This window comes from Musa acuminata, chromosome BXJ1-6 (assembly GCF_036884655.1).
Source record: "Musa acuminata AAA Group cultivar baxijiao chromosome BXJ1-6, Cavendish_Baxijiao_AAA, whole genome shotgun sequence".
Lineage (NCBI taxonomy): Eukaryota > Viridiplantae > Streptophyta > Magnoliopsida > Zingiberales > Musaceae > Musa > Musa acuminata.
The window spans coordinates 4,838,742-4,864,683 of record NC_088332.1 but is presented as its reverse complement, the minus strand read 5'-3'; the positions used below and the strand labels follow the sequence as shown (position 1 = coordinate 4,864,683).

At 38.6% G+C, this 25,942-nt stretch overlaps 4 protein-coding genes and 1 long non-coding RNA gene across 6 annotated transcripts; all 5 read right to left on the bottom strand.

Annotated features, from left to right (window-relative positions):
* Positions 1 to 280: 280 nt before the first annotated feature.
* On the bottom strand, positions 281 to 3,567 carry LOC103986909 (uncharacterized). Of its 2 annotated transcripts, XR_010513993.1 has the most exons (4): positions 2,830 to 3,542; positions 2,178 to 2,429; positions 876 to 1,046; positions 281 to 778 (listed from the first exon to the last, which is right to left on the bottom strand). It is a non-coding gene; the product is annotated as an uncharacterized LOC103986909 (long non-coding RNA). The 2 variants fall into 2 exon arrangements; XR_010513992.1 differs by lacking the exons at positions 281 to 778; positions 876 to 1,046 and having other exon boundaries at positions 2,061 to 2,429; positions 2,830 to 3,567.
* A 1,916-nt stretch (positions 3,568 to 5,483) lies between these two features.
* Positions 5,484 to 6,151, bottom strand: LOC103986908 (probable steroid-binding protein 3). Its single transcript, XM_009405055.3, has one exon. It carries the CDS (start codon positions 5,992 to 5,994, stop codon positions 5,692 to 5,694), a length of 303 nt encoding a protein of 100 aa, XP_009403330.2. The 5' UTR covers positions 5,995 to 6,151; the 3' UTR covers positions 5,484 to 5,691.
* An 897-nt stretch (positions 6,152 to 7,048) lies between these two features.
* Positions 7,049 to 9,645, bottom strand: LOC135675761 (S-adenosylmethionine decarboxylase proenzyme-like). Its single transcript, XM_065186250.1, has 3 exons — positions 9,445 to 9,645; positions 8,744 to 8,898; positions 7,049 to 8,606 (listed from the first exon to the last, which is right to left on the bottom strand). Exon 3 carries the CDS (start codon positions 8,415 to 8,417, stop codon positions 7,287 to 7,289), a length of 1,131 nt encoding a protein of 376 aa, XP_065042322.1. The 5' UTR covers positions 8,418 to 8,606; positions 8,744 to 8,898; positions 9,445 to 9,645; the 3' UTR covers positions 7,049 to 7,286.
* Positions 9,646 to 17,562: 7,917 nt separating this feature from the next.
* LOC135675384 (tetraspanin-15-like) lies at positions 17,563 to 18,560 on the bottom strand. Its single transcript, XM_065185537.1, has 2 exons — positions 17,964 to 18,560; positions 17,563 to 17,886 (listed from the first exon to the last, which is right to left on the bottom strand). The coding sequence occupies exons 1-2, from the start codon at positions 18,558 to 18,560 to the stop codon at positions 17,563 to 17,565; spliced, it is 921 nt and encodes a 306-aa protein (XP_065041609.1).
* Positions 18,561 to 19,706: 1,146 nt separating this feature from the next.
* Positions 19,707 to 25,069, bottom strand: LOC103986905 (UDP-galactose/UDP-glucose transporter 7). Its single transcript, XM_009405052.3, has 7 exons — positions 24,830 to 25,069; positions 24,059 to 24,164; positions 23,721 to 23,966; positions 22,212 to 22,322; positions 21,899 to 22,057; positions 20,341 to 20,484; positions 19,707 to 20,248 (listed from the first exon to the last, which is right to left on the bottom strand). Exons 1-7 carry the CDS (start codon positions 24,868 to 24,870, stop codon positions 20,078 to 20,080), a joined length of 978 nt encoding a protein of 325 aa, XP_009403327.2. The 5' UTR covers positions 24,871 to 25,069; the 3' UTR covers positions 19,707 to 20,077.
* Between the last annotated feature and the right edge of the window lie 873 nt (positions 25,070 to 25,942).

Below are 25,942 nucleotides of genomic sequence, written 5' to 3'. Positions count from 1 at the left end.
AGTATACATGAGCTTTGAACTCGACCAAATCTTTACTTCAGCAACTGTAATATAATATCCTCAATATCTAGTAGTGATTAAAAGAAGAAAAAAAAACTTCATTTTTATATTGATGATATCATCACAACAGGAAATAAACAATTTACCTGCTGAATTTGGGCATTGATGAAAGATCATATCCAAATAAAGAAGCATAAGCTTGTGATTAATGTGAAGGAAAAGCATGTAGAGTATCAAAGCAAAGAGTTCAATGTAAAAACAAAGCCTTTACAAAAGAATAGGAAGAATGAGTGTGAAATCCAATTTCATTATCATCATCAATTTCTCACTACAAAGAATGTTTCAGTAGCAACATCAGCGTGAAAAGGAGTATAGACTTCTCTTTAACATAGTGAGGATTTGCTGTAGTAATTACAAGGGTCATAAAACAATACCTGCACTATGAGTCTGGCCTGAGTCATGCTAAGATGAGAAATCTGTAACTGCATATTCTTGATCTGTGCCAGAGCTCATCAAATATGAGTATTGCCGAGAGGAGATGATAATATGCACAAGTTTCGAAGATGGGCTAAAGGTATCCACCCTCTGCATCTTCTTGGATACTGAACAAGAACTGGGGCATCGACGCTATGCGATGAAGAATTAGAAGCTCGCCAAATGAGTCATTCCTTGGCATAAGTGGCTTTCTTTCAACTGATTCATCATATGGTGAATAATCAGGTTCATCTTCCTTCTACCCCCTTGAAAGCATTTTCTTCCATTGTCCAAGACTCAAATACTGAAACAGCAAAGTTCAGTAAAAAACATAAACTCAAGAATTAACTTTAAATATCGCATCTGTCTCATGCAGTAGACCAAATTATATCCTGCATTACCTGGTCCTGTCTGCTGAAGTAATGCCTAGTGTACTTTATTGCAACTGGAAGCCTCGTTGTAGCAAGCATTTACAGAAACTCATAGGACCTACAGGGCGGTTCACATCTTGGTTGCCCATCGAACTGGTATGTACAGCCCATACTATACCGACTCGGGCAGTACAGAAAAGCCTGCCTCAGATATAAAGTATTGAGGTTTAACATGAGGAGGTTCCAGAATTATGTTTGATTGTTCACTCAAAGAATTTAGACGTGGATCACATTGGATAATCTTCTCAAAAATTTTGCTTCGTGAGCCATGAGAACATTGAACAAAATGCCTCGTGCAGGAAAATTTTCAATACTTTAGAAAACAAGCTCTGTTAATAATTGCATTCTGATCCACATAATATATCATGAAACTTCAACATTACAAAAAATAGAAAAGCTTGTCAGTCAGCAAAAGAAATTTTAAGTTACACCTATGTATGCTTGCTTGCCCACTGGTGAAATCTTGAGTTGGCTGCCACAATGTATGCTTCCTAGGTTGGGGATCAATCTCCCTGAAGAATAGAGGTGGTCTTGCCAACTGAATGATAACTCCATATGCTTGTTAATAGACAACATGTCAGAAATTAAACACTTCTCGGAGCAATAAATTTTATCACTATATCCAAACTTCCAAGCCCATTTTCAAGGCATGTTGCCTTAAGATCAGTAATGTCTGACCACTGGAATTCCATCTTGCTCATGAGACTGCCTTCAGAACTTCCCAAACATGATTTTGTCTGACGAAGTAGCATTTTGCCACTAAATCACCTTTCATATTTTTGATATACGCTGTTCACAACAGCCATCAAATTAGTCATGCCACAAATCTACCCAATGCAATGAAGAGTAACTTTGATATTGTGCAGTTGATGCACAGAATCTGCTGAAAATCTAGAAGAAAGTTAGCTCCTTCTTCTTTCCTTAACAGCTAAATCCAAGTTACCATCGAAGATACGATTGAGAATCTAAAGCATTCAGTTTACACCAAAACTCATAAACAATAATACAAAGATTAGCAAACATACACTGATTCTTAGCCCTCAGATCAATTATCACATGGAAATAAATTAGAGCAAGCATTCACCATGTGGTGTAGTCAGAATACATGGGACAACCAAGAACAATCAATCACATCAATCAGATGACGAGAAGCAGTGACAGAAATTTGTCTTTGCATTATTGAATATGATACCTTTCCAAACGGCATCAAACATGAAAAGGAAATTGAAAGACAAATCGAACAATAATTACATGAGCAACATAATTTCTCACCTCCCCATGTAGCAATCCTCAAAAGTGATAAAGGAAAATTTGAGGCTTTCATCTTTTCAGTTGTGCTAGAAACAGGTGCTGACATCAGTTCTTTCTTCCTTCCACCTCCCAAGCTCTCAAAGTTGAGCCACAAGATGCAGCAGAAGAATTTGTTTGAGAAAGCCCCATCTGAATCAAATCAACCAAAGATGGGCTCTTCCTAAGATGTAGGCCCAAAGGACTAAGTTCATCAAGCAAGTTACACATCGCGTCCTGCAAGAAACAAACATCAGAAACCTACGCTACCAACTTTACAAACTCTGCACAGTACAAAGCAAAAATAACGATTGCAACAAAGAGAGTCTCTTCTACAATATGTGCTCATCAATAAATAAAATGAATAGAACAAAATTAATAAAGCCTACCTCTCATGATTAGAACAACAACAACAACTAGTAGTAATATCCCAACTATTAGCTACATGATTCTCTTTCTGCCATTGAGCTCTATCCAAATAGTTCCTAGTTTGTAATTAGAACAGCAAACCAAATATAACCAACTATTGTGACACAAAAAAACGTCCTTTTGCCCTTCTAGTTGGTTAGAGAACGGACAGAGAACGTGAGGTCGAACCATAAAACGATGAAGTCAAACAAAGATTGATCGGCGCTACCTGTTGATGACGGGCCACGGTCTTAAACTTCTTGCTAAGACGGCCGAGCTCGTCATCCAAAGGATCCTCGGTCTCCAACTTCACCGCCGCCGACGCCGCACCTGAGCAGCCGGAACAAGTCCGGAGCTCGTCTTGATTCGGCAACCGAGCCATCACGATCCCCCACTCTCTCTATCTCTCTCCTAACCCTAATCCTCCCACCAGGAATCGACGACACGAGAGGGAGAACCCGCGTAGTGGAGGAAGACCGAAACGTAGAGCCGGTGTGCTTATTGCACGTGAGTCCGCGATAAGTCTTCTTTGCGCGCATTTTAACGGATGATTGCACCGCTAATTAGCTCGACCGAACCACCCCGACACATTTCCAGGGTGACGTAGCCCCCGCAAAGTGGATCCCACAAGACCTAAAACTTGCAACTTGGACTGCTCATTATTCCTTTGATTTTTGAGTTTGTTGATTACACTTTATAATACAAAAAAAAGGGTTTTGTGTAGAATATTTCATTAATGCAAAGTGTAGAAAGGACCAATGTATATGATTTAGTCCTAAAGGAGAGAAATTATATGATCCCACAAGAAATTATTATGTATTTGAACACATTTTATGCTAAGGAAGTAGATCAAGGAGAAGGAATCAGAAGAATTTACAAGACCTTGCTTAAACAAATGTAAAAAGGAGAAGCAAATCATGCATGACCTTGCTTGCACCTGGAGAGAGAAACACAAGCTACTGATCTCAACTTACCTTCAAAGAAGAACCTGACAAAATCTTCTTGCGTTCTTTTCAACCATGAAAACCAGCAGGCTCACACAGTAAACAATAACCAAGAAGTCTACAGAACAGCTTTTTATAAGGGAAAGCCTACTGAAGTCAGGCACAGGCTTGCAACGAAGAGTGTAGTCAGGCACAGGCTTTGCCAAGTATCTCTTGCAAGTCTACACTGGAGTATCAGATGAGCAGCTGTTTCCACTTCCTCATCACAAGTAAACACTGCAGCAAACAATTTTTGACAAACACCACCAAATTTACAATCTTTAGAGAGAAGGAATTTGGAAGATCCCTTTCTGGTTGAGGCCACCATACAGACCTGTGTCTTCTATTTGGACATAGAAAATTTTGCTCGAAGTTGTAAATCTGATAAATCTGGCTTTTGCTGATGGTTCTCATTAATAGAGGCTTATTTAAATCTTTAAGGTTTCAAGTATCAGGAACTGAACAGTTTTAACATAATGTATTCAGTGACTTATGAAAAAGATGCAAAGAGACCAAAAGACCAATCAAATAAAAGGTTCATCTGCATGAAAATAGAAAAAAGAGCCATGATTTATCAGATAAAGAGACAACGAGAGAATGAATTATATCCATCGAAACAAAGCATCACATTCATTTTAACAATCCATGTGGCGAAGACCATACTTAAAAATGACAAGTATCATCCAAAACAGAGAATTAAAGCTTTAAAGATGGAAAGCATCTAAAACAGAGTCCATTGACAAAAAACTAAAAGGAATATGTCATGTTTAAGTACTCTGATTAAAATTTTCTACAATACTTTTGAGCTTTTAGAAGCTACCATAGGACATGTAGCTGAGTAGAGTATGCTTTTGTTGGCAAGCAGTAACAAGACAATTCTGAAACAACCATGAAAAATATAACAGTCAATGCCGAATCCATGATCTCGGAAGGACTTCCGAACAACCTACTTTTGACAGACATAAATCCAGAAAAATCAAATGAAAATTGATCGGAAAGCTGAAAGATAAAATTTAGACTTAATTACCTCCTTATGATTCCATTTGCAACCAACAAAGCAAGAGGAAAGAAAAAAAAATTAAGGTAGAAGAGCTAAATCATCAACAAGAACGATGACAAGTACATATTCTGAACCAGAACTAATGGTATCTAATAATAACTCATTAAATATAAGAACCTTCATTTCAGTTATAAACTTTGCTTATGTAGTCATCTGTTAGTTTTGCCAAAAAAACAATTAGGTAAAACATGTAGTTAGACAAAGAATGTCAATTAGTATTGTTGATGCAAGAACATGTAGAAGAGGTAAAACAGCTAAGAGAGTTTTACAAAAACTTCAAATAATGATTTACATACTTACTGATTTAACCAAGATTGTCACTAAATACAAAACTCAATGGCCTAAAAAGATCAATGTGGCAACCCCAAATACTTACGACATCTTGTAGTTGTTATCGTTGAATCATAGACTAGTAGAATTGGCAAGCATATAACAACAAAACCACAGAACACATTTATTTGTTTCATAACAAATCCAGTGAAAATTGTGCACGAGGGCTCCAGTCAAAACTTGGTTCTGATGTTTTACTCAGGAACAAAGAAGCATGGTAAGGTCTAGCTAAGTTCAATGACTCTTCACCCATTAACTTGATTACACTGAACCTGACAGCCACATATAGCCGCACAAATCAAGCTCAATTATCATTAGGTGTTTTAATTTTCTAGTGCATACAGTGATATACCTGAGGGATTGAAGAGGCAAATCTTAGTAAATCCTCACAAATTCTTCACTTAACTTGGTTGAATTTATGGATTAGAGTGGTTTGTTTTTAAAGTGGCATGACACCATCTAGATAATTAAGCATTTTACCTACTTCACGCACAAACAAACACAGTTCAATAAGCATAAAGTTCCCATTTTTAGTGCACGCGTAGATAAACTTGAGGGATTCAAGAAGCAATCATAGCATCTAACCACACCCTCAGACAATCAACACTTATTTAGTTGGATTCACAGAGGACCCAACAGATCTAACCTGTAAACGGCATAAAGTTCAGATTTTTTACGACAAGCGACAGAGAGGGAAGGGGAGGGTTGGGTTGGTTATCTAAGAGGCGAGGCGGCCGACGACCGGGTACTTGGCTTGGAACTTGTTCTCCCAGTCGGCGAGGACACCGAGCTCCTTGTCAGAGAGGCCGTCGAGGTCGCCGCAGACGTCTTCCTCGCTCTTGCTCATCTTGGCGAGGGCACGGCTGGCCTCGCGGCCGGCAAAGACCGCGTAGGGGCCGCCGGGACCGTAGAAGCCCTTGCCGGAGGAGACATCGTAGATGGCGCCGCGGATGGCGACGTAGATGGGCTTGCTCTCGTCCGAGCCATCAAAACCCCTCAGCTGCTGCGCCGTTAGCTCCATTTCTGAGCGAAGAAATAAGCTCGTGGACCTGCGCGAGAGTGGAAGAGAAGAAAGAGGCTGCTTGTTTTCTTTTCCTTTTCCTCCTCTTTTTTGTTTATTGTGAGACGGGGATTGGATGCGAGGGCGGGTGGCGACGCGAACGCACCTGGTTCGGAAGGTTGGTGGGAATCCATCTGTTCTAGGGTTTCCTTTGGTACCCAACAATCACGTGATGTGCACGTGGTATAACACCATATATATATATATATATATATATATATATATATATATATATATATATATTCAGCAATGAATTCATTGTATGGCTACCAAATTTATCTTTACAACCTGCAATACATTAGCAACTGGCTGTGGAGAGCAACAATAAACGCCTATGATCACAAGATATTGGTCGGTCATAATTGGGTTGGAAAGCACATCAAAATCCTTACAACCACAGCAATCCTACCAGTCATCAGGATCAGAATTAGGTGTATGGAAGAAGGCAAAGATTGGATTCAAGAAGAATCCATCCATCTTCAACATCCATTTCATTTCAATATCAGCAACGCAGCCATTTATTTCAGGACCGTAGAACACACGCAGAGAGAGAAGATTCCACCCTTGTGGATTTCCATCTCATTTATGTCAAAGTCATCGCCACTTTCGGTGAGAATTCAGCCATGCGCATGTCTGTCTCATCTATTATGTATGTAATAAAAGCAAACGTATACAGACAGTCTTAAACACATTCAGGAGAGTCAACCCAACGCTCTCTTTGGTCACTTTTATTGGGTGGGGGAATGCTTGATGGCAACTTCTCCAGGGAGCAGTGTTCGATAAAACATACTGTAGCAGCGGATGAGGTTGCCGAAGGAAGCATGGAGCGAGTGGCACATCAGTCCAACGTCAAATGGCGACATCCAGAATCCATGGCTCTTGCCTAATCGCCTGTTCCACGGACGCCACCCTTGTCGTTGAACGTGGATTCACAAGCATCTCCCCATATCACGAAGCCGAGAGAAGGGACTACTCAATGCCACACAGCACACAAACAAGTAAACATCACACATCAGAATTCCAAGTTCGAAAGCTTTTTTATCAGAATTTCCAACACCAAGATAGCATAGCACTGCTCATTGTGGCAGACACAGCAAGCCACGTAGAACATTTATTCTGAGCTAAAACAAAAGCATATAACACAAGCAAATATTACTACTAGCCTGGCAGGCTGCTTTGCTTTAAAAGCCATTGTCAACTGACCAAAGATCAGCGAGATTTCTCGTAATCATCCCCACGTTCTCATCTTCTCCTCAGTCGTCCATCACCACCTCACCCTCCGAGGAGAACCCATTGTCGTCTTTTCCTTGCCAGTTATTCAGGATCGACCTAGGTGACATTGGAGTCACAGAGGACGCAGCAAAGGTCTGGTACACCAACAGCCCACCACCTGGCAGCTCCTGCTCCACCATGTTGTCACAGCTGTAGCCATAGATATCGACCTTGTTCGCCCAAGTGGAGCCTCCTCCTAGAACAGTGGTTGCGACAGAGAACTCAGATGGGCCGAAGCAACTGAGGACCCTTTCGATCAGGTCATGATACGACAAGGAGTCGGGGTTGAACCCCATGGCTTCGTAGCTGGCGTAGCTGAAGCCGTCCTCCGGTGTCACATGGACAGTAGAGAATGCTGGGCCGTGCATCCCGTTCATCGAGTACCCACAGGGCTCGAAATCAAAGTCGCATATCTCCATCTCCGGGATAATATCAGAGATTCCCGAGAGCTTTGTCATCTCCTTGGCAGAAGAAACGTGGCCGTCGACCGAGTTCTTGAAGAAGATTGATGCTCGTTCAGGGTCCAGTCCGGTCATGCACATCTCCAGAGTAATCATAGGCGCCTCGGGCTTCTCGGTAGCATGGTATACGTGCCACTTCCGGCTCGGCATCGATGCATCACCAATCACAAAAGCATTACCCCCAGACTTGAGGCTGCCAAAGAAGCCATTCAGGACAGAGACTTCTTCCGAGAAGCTGCGGTGTGGAGATGGCTGAGCGCCCGGGAAAATGAACGTCCCGCGCGAGTACTTTGCAGAGTGAACAGAAAGAGATAACTCTGCTGCAAGCTCAAGGATCCTAGGAATAGAAAGAAGGAGCTTTGTTGTCCCACACGTCTTTAGAATGATCTTGTAGGGGTACACAAAAAGACTCGACTCAGAGAGGACATAGGAATCGAAATCCTTGTTCGAGAGCTGAGATACGATGGTGCACAGTGCCAGATCCAGAATGGAATCTAACTGCGCCCGAGAGAGGGCACGCAGTCCCCGGCCACGGGGATCCAAAAAGACACAAGCATCAGAGAAGGTAATCTCTAGTCGTTTCTCGTACCCCTCGAACCCAATTGGCGAAACCAGGGGAGGGGCCGCGGAATCATCCATCAAGAATGCCATTGAGTGAGTGCAAGAACAACGGTGAGGGTTGATTGCAGTGGGAGACAAGAAGAGAGAACGAGAGAGTTTCGGTTATCAGAAAGCAGCTAGCCAAAGACTGGTAAACGCAAGAGAAACAACACAGAATGCACGGAAATCCTACTCTACGGAAGAGGGCATGAAGGGCTATCAGGATGGCTTCCTCACGCACTGCAAAAGATCAAAGTGATGCAACAAATCAGAAAAATGTAACAAAGACACAACGAAAAAACATTTGAATTGACATGAAAACAGCCGAAACAACGCAAAAGATTCAATCTTTTTTTCATTCTGGCTGTTGTTCTTACGTTGGAGTACGCAGCGGACTGAAACTTCTTGATTCCACCGTGCGGTCGAACGTCTTCGATGCTGTAGCCGAGGGGAGCTTCGTAGTGTAATGAACTACTACTACTGCTAGACTTCTTCTTCCCGCCTTTAGACTCCATTAATTCATCCACACCTTCTGCAGCAAGAGAAACAAAACCACAATTTCTTATGAGCGACAGGAAATAAAGCTCGAAAAGGAGATTTTTCGGCCCAAAAAAGATGAAAGAAATCAGAGCATAAACTAACAAAACATTATACAAACAAAATAAAATTAAAAAAAAAATGGCGAACGAACGGAAGATAAACCAGAGGAAAAATAGAATCCCGAAATAAGAAAAATAACATTAAAGATATATAGAAACGAACGAGAACTCGTTCCGAGATTAGAATCTGGTAAACAACAGCGGACGGCAATCCAGAGAACGAAGAATCTCTCCAATGAACCTGTTTCAAACACAAATAAAGCAAAATAGAATCCAAAAGAGGGGAACCATCCCACAAAATTCTCGATATCCATATACAAATAACAAAAGAATCAAGCCGTGCCAAACCACGTTCAAAGAAACACCAGCAAGAAAGCGTTGCAGCATAGGAAACAACGCCGGTCATATTTGTTTCCATGATTAAAGAACAAGATCTAAAGGGAAAAAAAGGTTGTCTCTTCTATTGCAAGAAAACGTACAATTTGAAGGCAAGAAGAGGCTGCGGCAGCGGCGAGCGATCTGTTCTGTATTATCCGTTAAAAGGCAAGACTAGTATTCTTGTTGCAGGAAACCAGGGAAGGTATGTGGAGATGGAGAGACCAGGGGATCCCAAAGGAAGCGGCGCCGAGCAGATGCGTGGAGGAAGAAGCGCACGGGCTTTAAATAGGAGAGCGGAGGAAGACGGACGGGTGGAAGCGCTCTCTTCCTTGTGTGGGTGATTTTGGAATGCAGCCGCGTGTTACGGGAATTAGGGCCAGCTGTGATCTCCCGTCCCCTAATTCTAATCGGTTACCTACACTAGCCTTTCGTACCCAGTTTCGGATTACCCGATTTCCTTTTCCGCCACGATTCCAAAATGTTTTGGGTCCCGCTGTGGCAACATACATCGGTCTACTGAACGTGAAGGTATAACGTCGGGTGAAATGGAATTGGATGCCGAGTACGATCCTTTTCCGCGTCAGCTCCGGCTCACGTGATAAAGAGCAAAACAGAACGACGCTTTCGTCACTCTTTACTTGTACCGCTAAGAAGTACTCGTTCGACCAATGGAAAGATAAAAGGGTCCCACAATAAGGGCCCCGGTATTTGTGAGGGTAACGTATGTGGAAGTTGCCGTGTACAACTTCCGGGAAAAGCAACGGTAATTAGTTCACATGCGGTTTTGCGATGTTGATAGAGTCCACTAATGATAATTTCTGTTAATATATGATTATTAAAGGATGAATTATGTTAATTTACGATTTAAATATTTGTTAGCGAATCTTTTGATAGGAGAGGAGAGTCTATTGGGGAATTGCTTGGAACCATCGATGGGTATTAATTATTGGTCTTAAATTTGAACCAGAGGATTCACTCGCATTGGGTTGTGCGGATTCAATTCATCAAATATAATCAATTATTATGGTAGTATAAGACTGGTGGAAGGTGATCGAATTAGAAGTAGCATTTTAGGTAAATCACAATGACCAAAAACGTTGGATGTGGCTTGTTGATGAACAAATATACCGTGACTGATTAGTCAGCATGGCTCGGGATTCCCGAGACAAGATGTATCGAGCAACGTTTTGGTACGGATTCTGACATGACATGTTACATCGAGTGTCTTGGATCCAAAATATGCCTTATCATAACTAACCAAACATTATTAAGAAATTACGAGTTTACTTATGTAAAACTTGATGGCAAATGTATATGCAACTTCGTCTTTCGGTGGATGGGAGCTTAAATGACAACAAAATCTCATAAGAATAAAATTACAAGCTCAAATAAGAGTTTAAAATTTTATTTTAAATATATTATGTTAGTGTTAAAATCGGTGTTGAGTTGATCCAGCAAACTTCTTGAAGATCCTCGCAGAATCAAATCTTGATTCATGTCACGTGTTCAAGTTGATTGAGCAAACCTTTTGAATGTCTTCTCGTTTTGAGAATGGAATCTTTGGATGGATGTTCCTTTAAGATGATTTCTCTTATGAGTCTCTTGCATCATAGTCGTCGGGTATAAAATTAATGGTGGGAGCATACTTGGCACAATCACTTTGTTATTAAGTTTGTTCGAGATTTTATGCAAGGATTGAAATTATCCTGAATCATACATGAGAAGCTCTTGTTGTTTATATATTGGCGAGAGAATACCACTAGAAAGAGGAACATTTTCATCTCTCAATCATGATGATATGGTGACTTTGGTTGATTGAGCATGGTATATCAAGTCTCGATTTGTCTCAAAAAAAACTTTGAACAAAAGAGGACTAAAGAGATATGTTCTAAAGAGTTATTGTTTTATTGATGTGGGGAACCGTATATTTATACAGGTTTAAAGAGGGAGAGTACCCTCATATGTATCATAGTGATTGATCCTCAAATTATGGAATGCTTAAGAATCATGACATATTAGGAATACAAAATTGCTAGTCAAATTTTTTATTATTAATTTGCTTTCATGATCCTCTATCACACCTCATAAAATTGAGCTTTTGTCATGGATGCTAATTATAAAATGAGTATTGTGAAGGAGTATGAATGTGGTATTGGTCAAATATATGGGCTGAGATACATATAGCTTACATCTTATAGTTTGATCTTTGAGAAAGTATAAATCAATGACAATACGTTTCATATGAGAGTGAAACATTGGGTTGGGAAATAGACAAGTTTCATCGATATTATCATAATATATGTTGGAGTAGATTATGAGGTGATGCTAGGTTCATATACTAAGTTGATGACCCAATTGAGTTTTATAATAATAATGATGATAACTTAGTACTCAACTTTTGTGGTCAATCTTATGATTTGTGTTTTGCTTATTGAAATTCTAACATATCAAGTTTGTTCCAAAAAGATAATATATGTCACAATAGATGCTCTATCATTAGTATTGCTAGCCCAATAAATATCAACAAAAGCATACAAATAACGTGATGTGTATTTATAAAGAATAAGTTTATGATTTAGAGTCGTTTTAAGATATCAGATAATATATTTTATAGCATAAGCTAATGAATGATGAAGGGTCGATGCATGAATTATGATAATTTATTGATTACAAAGAAAATATCTCATCAAGTAAAAGGTAAGCACTATAGAGAATCAAGTGTTTATCGACGTCGTGCGAGATTCATAATAGAGTTATCAATATAAAATTCCAGTAGAGAAGAGTGGAGTAATAATTTTTTTAACATTTTACATATTTATCTTTGATAATAGATCTTGAATGTATTTCTTTTAAGAGAGAAAACAATTATAAGATATGATTACTGCCTCTACACCTAGAAAATTGTTTACCTAGTTCTTCGTTAGAGAATCAACCTATCATAATTACTTGATAAATTACTTAATCTCTAGGGAATTATGGCATGAGATGATGATAACATCTATATTATCGATAAGTATATATTATATCTCTTTTATCATTATTGGAATAAATGATCGTAAAATTTAGAGTTAATAAAATTGATTAACATAAAAAAAAAGAGTAAAGTTTAGTATACTAGACTCTTGGAAGCATGACAAAGTCTATAAAAAACCTTTTCAAAGTTTATAGACATAATTACAATATTAAAAATGAATGAAATCAAGGCTACTACATAAAAATCTTTTTAATTAAAACTTCTTAAAATAAAATATTATTAACACTCAATTATCATACGTGACAATGTTAGTAAAAGTAAAACTCAAGATAAGTAAAATTGTCATCAGTTTAACAACTAGACTGAAAGTTTCTATGAAGTCAAACACTGATCATTGATAAAATCCTTTAACCACTAGACGTACTTTATATTTAGTGATAGATCTATCTGGGTTTCGTTTAATTTGAAAAACTTATTATACCCGATAATATTTTGTGTAAGGGTAGATGGTATAAGAGTCTATATGGTATTGTAAAATAGAATATCATATTCCTCGCGTATTATTGCATATCTATCATCAGATTTCTAGGCAAAATTTATCGTCAGAGAAGGCTCAAAGAGGTCATAAGATTTAGAGAAGGGATTTTAGTTTATATATCTTGCTATATTTAGATCCATCGTCAGGATTTCGAACTGTGCCATCGAGATCAATTAGAGAGGACACACAAATCTAAGGATTAGTGTACATGCGTTACTGAGAGTCAGTAGGGAGATGCAAAGTCACTGATCTGAGGAAGTCTTGCTTCCGGCAAGAGATATATTATGAAAAGTTAACTATTTCATTCAAATGAGGAACTATATATTTCATTCAAATAAATTAGTATTGTTTATTTATTTATTACGAGCATAAAATGCTTGTGAGAAGCTTAGCATTCATTTTATAAGTTCAGAACCAAAATATATTTGGAGAGACTGATTTATGTAATATTAGTTCTGTAATTATCAATTTGATGCAAAAACTCCTTGCCTTGTGTCCTCTCATATTTTCCCTCTTTTAGTTAATAAATTAGTTTTATCACGGCTCGGGAGTGAGTGTGCTTGACCGAGGTGCAGATCTTGGGCCCTACCTCTAGTACCAATCTAATAAGGGATCATTTAGTCGGTCGGTCATTGGTGTAGCTCGTAGGCTCACGAGGAATTATTCGTTTTGAACGATGAACGTACTTGTACGGTTTTATCCTTTCAAAGTATGTGAGCTCTAAAAGGTACCTTTGAGGGTAGGGGAGATCTGACCGGACTTATGACCCATACTCCTCAACCAATATAAAACTAAATGATCTTATTCAAGGCTTTCTGAGTATATTTTGGTGGTGTTCGAAGTTTATAGTGACGGTAGCTGATCTTATCATATGAATTGAGAACGATTAGAGCTCAAATCCTGAGCATGATGTTGATGAGATATATGCTGAAAAGGACGTTAGCGTCCCGAAATCGGGTGATGTCCACTGCTGCTCGTTAAAGACAACGTAGCCATCATCTCCACAAATTATGTGACATTCTCTCGTAAGAAATATAGAATATATATATATATATATATATATATATATATATATATATATATATATATATAATGTATATAGTAAGGTTATTTATAAAGATATTGATATGACTATTATTTTCGATCAATCAAAATTTGAAATATAATAAGTATCTATTTATTCGTCATCACAACTATCAAAACGAGAAAGAGTTTGTTAGACATTAATAAAGTATATTTTCTTGTTAAATTGATGATTATATAAATAATCTTATTGGTATATTTTTATCTTAAACTTACTAGACAATTTATTGACAGACTTTTGATGTCTAACATGAACTTCAGATTTTGCGGATAAACCTTAACGCAATATTTTGTAATAAACAAGATATGAAATAAGAAAAAAATTTACCAATATGAGATACGTATATTTTTCATTTTTCGAAAAAAAAATTTGTCTAATCTTTGAATCCTTAACTATCTTTTCATTTCGAACATTATCCTAAGGTCAACGCGAACCAATTTTATGACGTTGAGTTAATGATGTAATTTGACTATATAATAATATTAAATTTTAAAGAGACAAACGTGTGTATATATATATATATATATATAATAAGGATAAATATGAAAAGCCTCTTATGTTATTCCATCGGTTCGTCTACGGAGCCTATTTTTCAATTGATTTAAATCAGAATGTAAAGCAGCTCTTTTTCTTATTCTTCTTTTTTTGGTTAGCTGCCACGTTGCCAGTAAGTAAGTGAGCCCGACCATGAGGTACGGGCATTGGCATCTGTGGGGGAGGCAATATAGCGAGCACCTTGTCTGCACGTCACGGAGATGCGCGAAGCCTCCTCAGCACGGAGAAAGAAGGCATCACGCACTGAGTCGCGTTGGTGGGATCGATGGAGAGCAGAAACGAGACGATGGAAGACAGCTAAGCCAGCAGGAGGAGTACACGGGCGGCTTCAAAGAAGCAAACAAGAGAGAGAGAGAGAGAGAGAGAGAGAGAGAGAGAGGGGCTTCGCTCTTCTTCTTCGTCCTTGATTGGGACGGAGAGGGAGAGAGGGGTGAGGGTTCCGAGGTCTTACCTTCTCGCGCGGGTCGCATCACAGCTCACCCCGAAAAGGATCGGATTCTGCGCCCTCGTGAACCCGAATCTTTGCAGCCTTTTGCAGCAGGTAAAAGGATGCGTCTCATACGTGCGCGTCCTGCGGCGACTTCCCCGCCCCACCCCCCCAATTATTTGGTTCTAAGGAGACGCTCCGCACGTGCTGACAATTGCCATGTTTTGCGCCTAATATTGCATGCCAATAATAACTAAACAATTCCTCAATTATTTCTCATTAAATTTGGTTTAATTACAAACTATCCTTTTCTAAATAAAAATATACTTTCAAAAAATCCTTTCATATTGATTGCCATCTAATCTATCCCATATAAAATTCTATTAGCTCACATGAATAATATTTAAATAATAAAAATTTTATTTGTCATTTTATAAGTTCTGAACGTTGGCATGTAAGATTATAAGTTGTTCTTTTCCTTTTTTTTATTGGTATATTAATATAAATTTTTATATTTGAAGGTTACAGTGACATTTTGCTTTTGATATATATCTTTCGATATCTACGTTGGTAAGACAACATTAGGGTTATAAAAATGAGGTACGATATTAAATTCTTGTATCGACGAGGTGACGAAAGGAGAGCTTGACATTGTCTCTTAAGGAGGATGGCTATATTAATTGCATCAATATATACATGTCTCCCTCCTACTTCATAGATCGAGATCATCATATACAGCAACTACCTTTGACCTAATGGATTTGTCATTGTCTTATTAGGTGTATGCTTTGTCGCATTGCAGACATAATCTTGTTTTGAGATATGATTCGATTAGTTTAAGCATTTTATGCAATAAAAGAAAACTAGCAATAGAATTTTCTATTAGTTATCAAACAATTTTTTATTGGGTGATTACTAATGAGTGGATTAAGCTTTTATGTTCTTCTCCTTGTCTTCGTTTTTATTTTTTCCATAGAAGAGAGTGTTAAAAGATCACATCGAATACAATAATCTTGCAATTAATTGGTCAAAACACACTCCAAAAATATCACTTTCCCTATACTATCTATGCGTAGATCCTTTGACACTAGACACAAGGAAGGAAACATGGGCATGTGGTCCTCTGGTTGACTCAATGTACACAAGCCAAATTTGCATCTTCTGATCATGATGATTATAATATTGATCTGAAAACATGTGAAGTGAGAGAGTTGGATCCATTTGGATGGATCTACATGGATGTCCACCACCCAAGAAAACAAAGAAAAGAGTGAAGCCTTCTCTCTGGTTCTCATTCAACCATGGCAGCAAGCACTGAAGAGAAGCCTCCATTTGTTTATAGCATGAACCATTGTGTTCTTATCTGAATGCTGCTTGCACTAAAAGCTACCTCTATTTGTTGACCCTGATGTTTGGGCTTTGTCCCCATTGTGTGCATCTGTTTGCTTGCACCTTTGTCAGCTATTCATAATTAGATTTTGTCAGTGTGCATTGCCTTCCATGATCAATAATATATGATGCTCTTTCCATCTATTCACAAGTTGCAGGTGGAATATGCTGAGGGAAGGTTGGAGAAACCATGGGCTGATTAGTCCAGAAACCTAAACTAAATCACAAATGATAAATCCATCTTTAACCTTTGGTCTGTCATAAAACACACTGATTCATGTTCTTAAATTATCATGACAGCAAGGGAAGAAGATAAGATGTGTTCTTTCCCTTCAAAGCATATGGAGGAGATTCTGATATATTTATGATGTCATTGCGACTGTGATCGAGAGAATTCAGACAAGCATGATTCGATCTGTTCTTCCTGCAACTTGCACTCTTAATCAGATTGTTTTTTCAGGTGGTGGTGGTGGTGTGTAAAATACAGCAGTGTGTGATGGATATACAAGCTTTCCAACCTTCCTTATCTTCACTAGTTCACAGATACATCTCTTCTCCAAGGTAGCTTTCTTTCCCAAACCAGAGTTAAGATCGAACGATGGATGAGAAGCAAGCAACTCAGCCTCTCACAGTCGTAGGCTCCACAAAACCTGGTATAAGAAAGAAGAGATGGAATGGGGTCTTCATATGGAAGCATTCAAGAGCAACTTGGAAGCTTGCACCAACTTTCAAAGGCTTTGGCACCACCCAAATAAGTCTACTTCTCCTATTCTATTACATGATATGAACCAGAAATATTCATGATAAATTGAGGCTAAACACAGTGGTGGATGGTGTTCATAGCAACCCTGTGATGCCGTGGGCTGATGGGCATCACTGATATGAGCAATTCGAGCCCAACATCTTATAATGAACTATTAAGATCTTTATTGATATTTATAATTTTCGAGATAATATTTATTGCAAAATCATTTGTGTTCGGTTTCTCATTTTTATATCAGAATTAGGTTTCTCCATGTAGTTCTCCATAGATGAGATTATTGCACATTCTGAAGCAAGACGAAGGAAAATATCTAAATCAACACGAGAAGTAGTACTATATCCGTTATTGAGGAAGATATCAGTAGCTACAGCTCGATCAACTTCTTAGAGGACCAAACTAAGAGACAACACCTAAGACTAACCAGCACAAGTTTCATGGAAGTGGGGAAGCAAGCGAAAGAGCCTCCAACACCTACTACGATCACAGCGTCTAAGATTTGTACCTCTCCAACAGCAAGACGATGAAGCGCATGACATGGACGACAAGAAATAGCATGGACATGACGATGAGAAACGCACCAACTTTCCTCCACCTGGAGGTGATCACCTTCAAGAACGCAACCTTGCATGATTGGCAGTCGTAGCAAAGCACGTTGGGTTGATTGTTCCAAGCACGGCAGTCATTGAAGGAGGCAAATGATGCGGTTGGATTTGTCAGTGGTGTGCTCTCCCTCGTGCGGTTCCTCACCACTCTCCAGTTGGTGGCGTTCACGTACTCCATTCCGCACACAGCCGATGGCTTGCAGCATCCCGACTTTTCAGCCAGCAAGAACCGATGAACATGAGTTGGAATAATTGTGCGATCCAAGATATACGAGATTGAAAGATTACCTCGATGGTGGATAATTTCATCATGTTGAAATCGTTCGAAGTCATTTGGATGGTTCGATATGTCAGGTCTTGGCAGATCATGTCGTCGTAGAGGCAGGTCTTGACGTCGTTCCAGGTGTCAACGTCGAGAAGTCGGTTGCGGAGCCACAGCGGCGTCTCGGGCAGGCCTCGGGCCTCCATCTCGTACAAGCCGACGAGGGACAGCCCCGCGGTGAGCATCATGACGAGCACCACCGAGAGCACCATGTGGCCGGGCATCAGCACCTTGGCGCCATAGTACACCACGAAGTTGCTGATGAGCAGGCTGAGCAGCAGGCCGACGCCGACGGCGACGCGCACGTTGGGCGCACGCAGGAGGTCCTCGCAGTCGTAGTCGTGGGTGCTGACGAGCCAGATGCCGAAGGCGAGCAGCGGGAGGGTGAGGAGGTAGGCGACGATGGCGAGGGGCCCGAGAGCTCTCTTCATGCTGCTCGAGGGAGGAGGAGGAGGAGGAGGAGGAGGCGGCAGGGGAGGAGGCGGAGCAGGGGGTGGTGGATCAGGGAGCGACTTGGGAGCTGCAGGCGGAGGAGGGGCGTCGCTGGGAGCCTCGGAGGCCATGAAGTAGTAGGAGAAGGAGAGAGGAGTGCAAGTCGAGAGGAGGAAGACAAAGTGGGATATAAGTAGGTGGAGATGGATTCAGTGCTGGAGTTGGTTACCTAATATTCTTCCTGAGATCTCTAAGGATTTCTAACAAACAGGGAGAAGTCGAGTGTTTCTTGTGTGTTCTCTTGTAGATTTCACGTACGTCGCAGCATGCATGCGCAGTCCGCTAACTCTCTCTCCCTCGATCGAGCAGAAACAGTCTCCGTGAAGCCGTCGCTCATTCAAATTGGACGGCCCAGATCTTGACCTCCCTCAGTTTCCAGACGTCTCTCTCTCTCTCTCTCTCCCCATATGAAGACAACGAGTGCGAAAGAACCTGTGAGGACGAAGACAACGTGTGCGAAACAAATATTACGCTTACAACACAAAATGATAATATCATTTTATTAAGCATAAGATTTTTTTAATTAAGTATATATATATGCATATAAGATAAATTAAGCATATAATTTTGATATTTATAGTCAAAAAATACGAGCAGTCGAATAATTATTCAAAAAGAAACATAGAAACAAATTGGTTTAAGGGACTAAAATGAGTTCTTTGTAAGATCAATGAAATAAAGAACCATGTCGTCAAGGTTTTTTGGAGTTGTGAATCTATATTTTCTTCCTTATCTGAGAACAAGGAAAGATCGTCACCACCCGAATTGGATTGCTTCCAATAAGTTGTCGAAGAACATGCACACCATTCAACTTGGGAAGCATCGACCTCCAAGAATTTGCGCAGACCATTAAAATCATGGTTTCATCTATAATGAGATGCAGACAGCCATACAAGGATTGAAATGACATTTTGAATGCAACAAGAGCTAAGATGCCCAACTCAGTTAAAAGGTGGTAGAAAGTACACCATGGCAGCATACCCTTCTTCAGTAACTTCACAAATTTCACAAGGAGAAACTTGAACACCTCAGGAACCATATCTATCACCTTATAAGGAACACATACTGCCTTCTCAAATTTAAGACAACAGCAAGCAAGGAAATATGAGACCCATATGCTGCATTGCCAGGTTAATATTTTGTTACAGTATTCTAATAATGATTTCTTTTTTTCAATACAGCTGCAGATTGAAGATTCATGGAAAATAAAGGATCCATAGCAGTGAAGGAGAAAATCATATCACAGAATGGCTACACTGTTTTTTGAGACAAATGAAAATGCTTACATTTAACTGTTATTTTCAGCACTGATGCAGTTCATGTTGTCTGCCTGGGGAACAACTGAAAATACTGTTGGAAATAAAAACTTCTTTCTGTGATATTAAAGAAAGCAATACTTGAAATAATTAGAAAGACCATTCTGGTCCCTCCTATTAAAATCAAATAATAATTTGGACGGTCCTCCATCAGCCTATTTCATGGGAGTGTGCAATCATCATTTTCTTTTGGATGTGTTTCTTGCTGCAAAGTTTCTTTACAGCAGGTACCGAGTGGCACAGAAGATTGATAAGCATTCAATGGATCTATTTCAATTTGTGTTTTTTAATTGTTCCTCTTCAGATAGAACTTTCCGTGGTATTTTCTTCTTTTGCTGATACTTGGCATATGAATACCACACACCACCAGCTGTATTGATGACCAACCCAGTCACGTTCAAAGCATGTACTTGCACACCACCCAACAGGACGAAACCAAGGGTCTGGGAGGAGATATACAGAGAGTAAACCTCAAACAAGTGTAGTATTTACTCATCCAGAAATAGAAGATAAGAAATTGAGAAAGTATACTTACTGTGGACCCAACACCCTTGAGAACTCCAACGATTGTAGTTGTTAGAGCAGAGTTAACAATAGTGCACAAGAACATTGTGTAGTTCAAGACAATGCCCATTATCAATGATATGACCAGAATCACTAAGAATGCGAAAGAATATGCCTGTCATGTTAAAATTGCATCAGTTTCCCAACACATAAAGAATGAAAGCAAACATGAATAATGATTATTTGATAAAATACTGGATTATAAAAGAGCCACATATATCACCGATATTTAATTCAGGACATTTGATTTTGAAGAACCATCTGAAAAGTCATTTGGCTAAGTAAAAAATTCATAAATGATCCATGGTTCTATAATTACGTCACAAACTGATACTTGTTTGAAGTGTTCACTGCAAGGTTTTTATATTTCTTTAGAAGCCAGATATTTTAGATGCAGATCAATGTACGCATCCTAACTAGCAATGTAAAGGTTGTTTACGTGAATCTAACTGTGGATACCGAAGTTGTAAAAGAGTACTCTGACATTGGTGCCAAACTTCAGCTATAAAAGGAGCAATTATGTCACTAAAGGATTGAAAAATCTTATTGTAAAGTCTACCCATGTCCTGATAAGTCTCTCTTAAATTTATCTACTATATCCCATGATTATCAATCAATTTATGAAATAGTCTGTAAAAGTATCTTGTTATGAATACTCCTCTGCTTTATTTCTTTATGAAGCTTTTGTGCTTATTGTGCTTTAAATTCTATTGACTACACTCGTCATATAGTCTAGTTTATGATTCCACATTCCCAACATTAATGTTTCTTTTTCTTATGATACCTCATAGTGGCATTTTATAAGTTGTAGTGCACTTTTAGACACCTGTTGCATTTAAAACTATATATTGCATCGAATTCTACACAGCACTACCTATGTGAATATTTCCTATGAGGTCTACACAGATCACAAAATTGGATCATGCATTTTATTTTTGTTCTAATTTTATGCACCAGATATCAATTTTTTCAATATTTTCCCATTATGCGTTATTATTATATCCATTATGCTCTAGGAGCACTACATCATTTCAGCATATAAAATAGATCATCTTGTGTGCATTATTAATTTAACTTTGGTTGCATCTTAGATTAAGTTCATTTATTTTGTATCACACAAACTTTACCACGTCATGCACTTTAATTTGTTCTAGTTTTACTCACCAATTATTAATTTTTCAGTTTTTATCAGATTGGTTATTAACTTATTATTATATACATCATGCTCATTAAACATCAGTCTATAAAGTCATGACTTCGTGTGTATTATTCATAAGTTAAGGCTTACCTTCTATTTTAGTGTTATGAACACAATATGCATATTCTGGCCAGAATGCAGTGAAGCATAGTCTACGCATAAAGTCACCATATGCAGATAAAAGTTGATTAGTAAAAGCAACACATGCATAAGTATAACTTACAAAATCCCAACAGATAAATATTGTTACATGTCAAAAACAATAGGGGAAAGCAACATAAGCAAAAGTATAATTTACAAAAACCCTAATAAGTAGGGTGCTGATCCTGACCTTTCCGGACAAAACTGCAACAGAGTGTGGAAATTCTCCTGTTGCTATGATGAGAAACAACAGAAAAGGTAGGGACAGCAAGGAATTATAGAACATTATCTCAACTGAAGAAAGTCCCTCCTCGGCACCAGATTTCTCCACAAGCACTAGATACATAGTCTACAATTATAACTATATGTTAATTTCACAAAACTGGGGCAAAAAGCTAGGACAGCTAAAAACAAGTATGTGACATCAGCAATAGTTTCAAGTGAACTCCAATGATTAAACTTTCCCAAATATGGTAAGGAGAACATGGAATATGTTTGTTTACCTGGAAGAAAACGGAGGTAAGTGCCATGGTGTATCCATGGAGATCAAACGAGAAATCTCCAAGTGCCGCAATGACGACTCCTATGGCTGTAAATATGACAGAAAGTGATACCTGAAAATTGCTTAAAAACATCGATAGTAAGAAACTTAAGTAATACTGAACTGCTAATTTGCAGAAGAGTTCCATATTCTGCAAACAGACAATTATAATGAACTCCATGAAATTAATTTGAAACAGTCTGAATACATTATTTTTCTTCAGAAACAATGGTATTTATCACTATCTTTCTGTAAATATAACTCTAGCATTCCTTCAACTGAAACAGAAACATGAAAGCATGCTTGTTTCCATTAATTTTAGTATCATCGGCAAATTAACCAGTACAAAGGCTAGACTATCTTTGCCCGCGAACCATAACTAATTTGCTCTCTCCTCTTCGGCATAATTCTCATACAGATAAAAGTTTAACACCACAAGTTATGCAATGAAGTACAAAAAAATTAGTGGTAAAAAGTAGAATGGGATTAAAGAACATAAAAAAGCACTTCTCAGGAAGAAGCAGAAAGAAAGAGATTGGTATTAAGAAAAAAGGTAACTATTTTGTGTCAAAAGATGCTCACTCTTCATCATTTATTTACAATTAAATCGATGCCTTCACTCTCTGACCAATCACCAATTTGAAATATAGGATCACTATCACACAGTTCCATATTCAAATTTGTCTCCTTTTGCAAGAGAGGGAGAGAGACACACGGAGGGGAGAGAGAGAGAGAGAGAGAGAGAGTAGTGTGTATTTAAGCAAATGACTTATAGCACAACAAAATGTGAAAACAGAGAGACACAAAGAAAGACCCATTTTATCATCTTTCATTGAAAAAGATAATATATAAAAAAACTCAGAAGAAAACATTTGAAAGAAGGCGATCTAAAAAGAATGAAAAAACGAACAAAGAAGCTCTGGAACCAAGACAAACTACCAGGTAATGTATTAAAGTAAAATAATATATGCACAGATATTTTGAGATATTCATCATAATGAATGTGCGGCTGATCCCCGGTAACTTATTAGTTTAACTATTATTTGACTATTATATAGTTCGCATCCTGTACCTTGGGTATTAAATTTCTCAATCAATAAATTAATTTCAACCAAATCAATTCCAGAGAAGTTGGATTACCTGATCACAATGATAAGCTTTAGATTCAAGTCAAAATACTCTTTAACTTAGACTAGTCAGTTAATTAAAGTTTGATTCAATAATAAGCAAGCATAAACTAGAGCCAATGAAATAAGCAAGGCATACACCAAGTTACGAAAGAGATTCTACCACTAAGCCTGAACGAGACAAACCCATAGTAGGGAATACTAGCATACTTCATCATGACTAAAATTTGCTAGATATGCACTATGATTGTTGCCAAAATTAAGAGAAACATACATCATAGAATAATAGTAACAAAAAGACATCCAACTTAACCTCCAAGGGCAATCAATCATAGACTTGTTACCTGAGTTGAGGGCCTACTCTTTCCTCTGAAAAATCCAAACACCAATACTGCAAGTGGTGTGAGCCTCTTCAATGCAATGTACATTGGAATATTGACTCCCTTCAAGCTTGCCAAAGCAAATGCCACATTTGCATTGTAGAACACTGACACTGGAAGAAGTTTCTTAGCTGTTGGCATGTTCACTGCTTTGGCTTTTGTATACCCCATAACTTTGCCAAAGTGTATGAGAAGGGTTGTAGCCAATTGCTAATACAGTGTATAAATAAATATAAGCAAGAGAAAACACCAGAGCCTTACCGCAATAAAAATATAACATATGCTCAAGATCTATAACATACCTGTAAAGTAAGAAGAGTCATAGAGTATGCATACTGCATTAAAACTGCCTTATTGATGAAAACCATAGCCATGGATGCTATTCCATAGGAAAAGGCAGCAAACAAGCTGCAGCGTAAATAGCAAAATAAGAAAGAAAGCTATAAGGAATTACATCACATTCATCTATTATTAGCAGTTATGCTAAAATATTAAAGAAAGATGTAAATCCAAGAGGAGCGGGACAGTGTGTGCTCAGGTTAAGTGCATCGACTTTACATAGAAATACTCTCTCAACCAAACTTATCCCTTAGTGTGATACTAGATTCTGGGTTGCTGATTAAGAAACTTCACTCATTAAAGCTTCTTCAGGCTATAATAACAATCAACAGGTAGTTTTCGCGTCTCACATATTTGCAGCAGTTAGTCTATATCTCATAACCAGGTGCGCAAAATAACACCTTTAGGAACGTAATAAAGCTCGCTTTACATCTTTCTCGCGTTTGCAATAAGTTCGGTACGATGGACACATTTATTAGCATTACCATGCTAAATGTTGCACTAAATATAATTCGTTGCCCGACCGACACAAAGCCACCAGCTTGGCGTAATTCATGACACAGAGGTGCAATTTTCTGTTCCTAATCGTCACCGAGCCTTTAATCTATGCTAATTCACTCATAAAAACAGAAAATCCATTTCCTTTGTGTTTCCCGGACCGTAGTGTCCCAGATCTCGCTTAAATTCTTCAACTATGCGGTATAAGAATCAAACTAAGAGGTGAGTCAGATTACCTCAAGAAGGGAGTGGGTTCCAGGTCAACCCTGCCTTCCATGGCGATCCCAATTGAGGAGACCTTGAAGAGTGAAACACGAGATCGTTGATTGCGCCCTTGGTTGTGCACGGTTAGGGTTAGGGCTGGAAAAGGAGAATAAGAGGAGGGGAGAAGCCAGTCGGTGAAGAAGAGGAGGAGCGGAGGCGAACAGAGAGGGAACAAATGGCGTGGTTTCTGGATCCACCCGTCGGTTCCACGATGCGAACCCATACATAGGCCCTTTTACATATCCATCCTTCGAGTTAAATGAAATACCCCTAATGATATCAATATTCCACATACATCCCTCATGTGCTTCTCTGGATAATACGTGATTTTATATATATATATATATATATATATATATATATATATATATATATATATATATATATATATATATATATATATACTGTAATATGCATCGATGTGCTTCGATTTTACAGGATATATGTTAAATTCAAATTTATTTCCCCAACTCAGGAGGGGCATATGCGTAATTTTATCAGAATAAAGGTATAATAATTCAGGGACTTGTTTGACGGCGGCGGCGCGGTAAGATCTTATTCCTGGGTCCCTATTTCGTTGCCGGAAATCTCCGGTGTTACCCGCCTCGTCGACCCTCGGCAAAGTGATTTGTGTGGGCCGAGTTTATCAGCGCCGGTGAGGCAAAGAGGAGTGGGCCGGTGGCCGAGAAAGAATCAGCCGTTCCATAGCAGTCGTCCATAGTTCAAGCAAGTCAGCGGAGTCGCCGCGGATGAATTGCTACGTCCTCTTTTGACTTTTGACCTCGTGGTCAAATATATCGACATGCGAGTCGATGAGCTCACCATAGTACTCCGGTTTGATATTATATATAAAAATACAGGGATATATTATTAATAATTTAAGATCAATAAAATTAATTGGCCAATCGGATCATGATAAATTATATTAAAGTATGTAATTATAGTATTTCCTAATATGATGCATGTGATAACCCTTTTAGAATCTCTAAAAATATATATATCCTTTTATTTTCTATAGACTTCAAAATAGCTGAGCATCTTGAAATACAACAAATCATTGTCTCTTCGAAGGTTTATATATATAT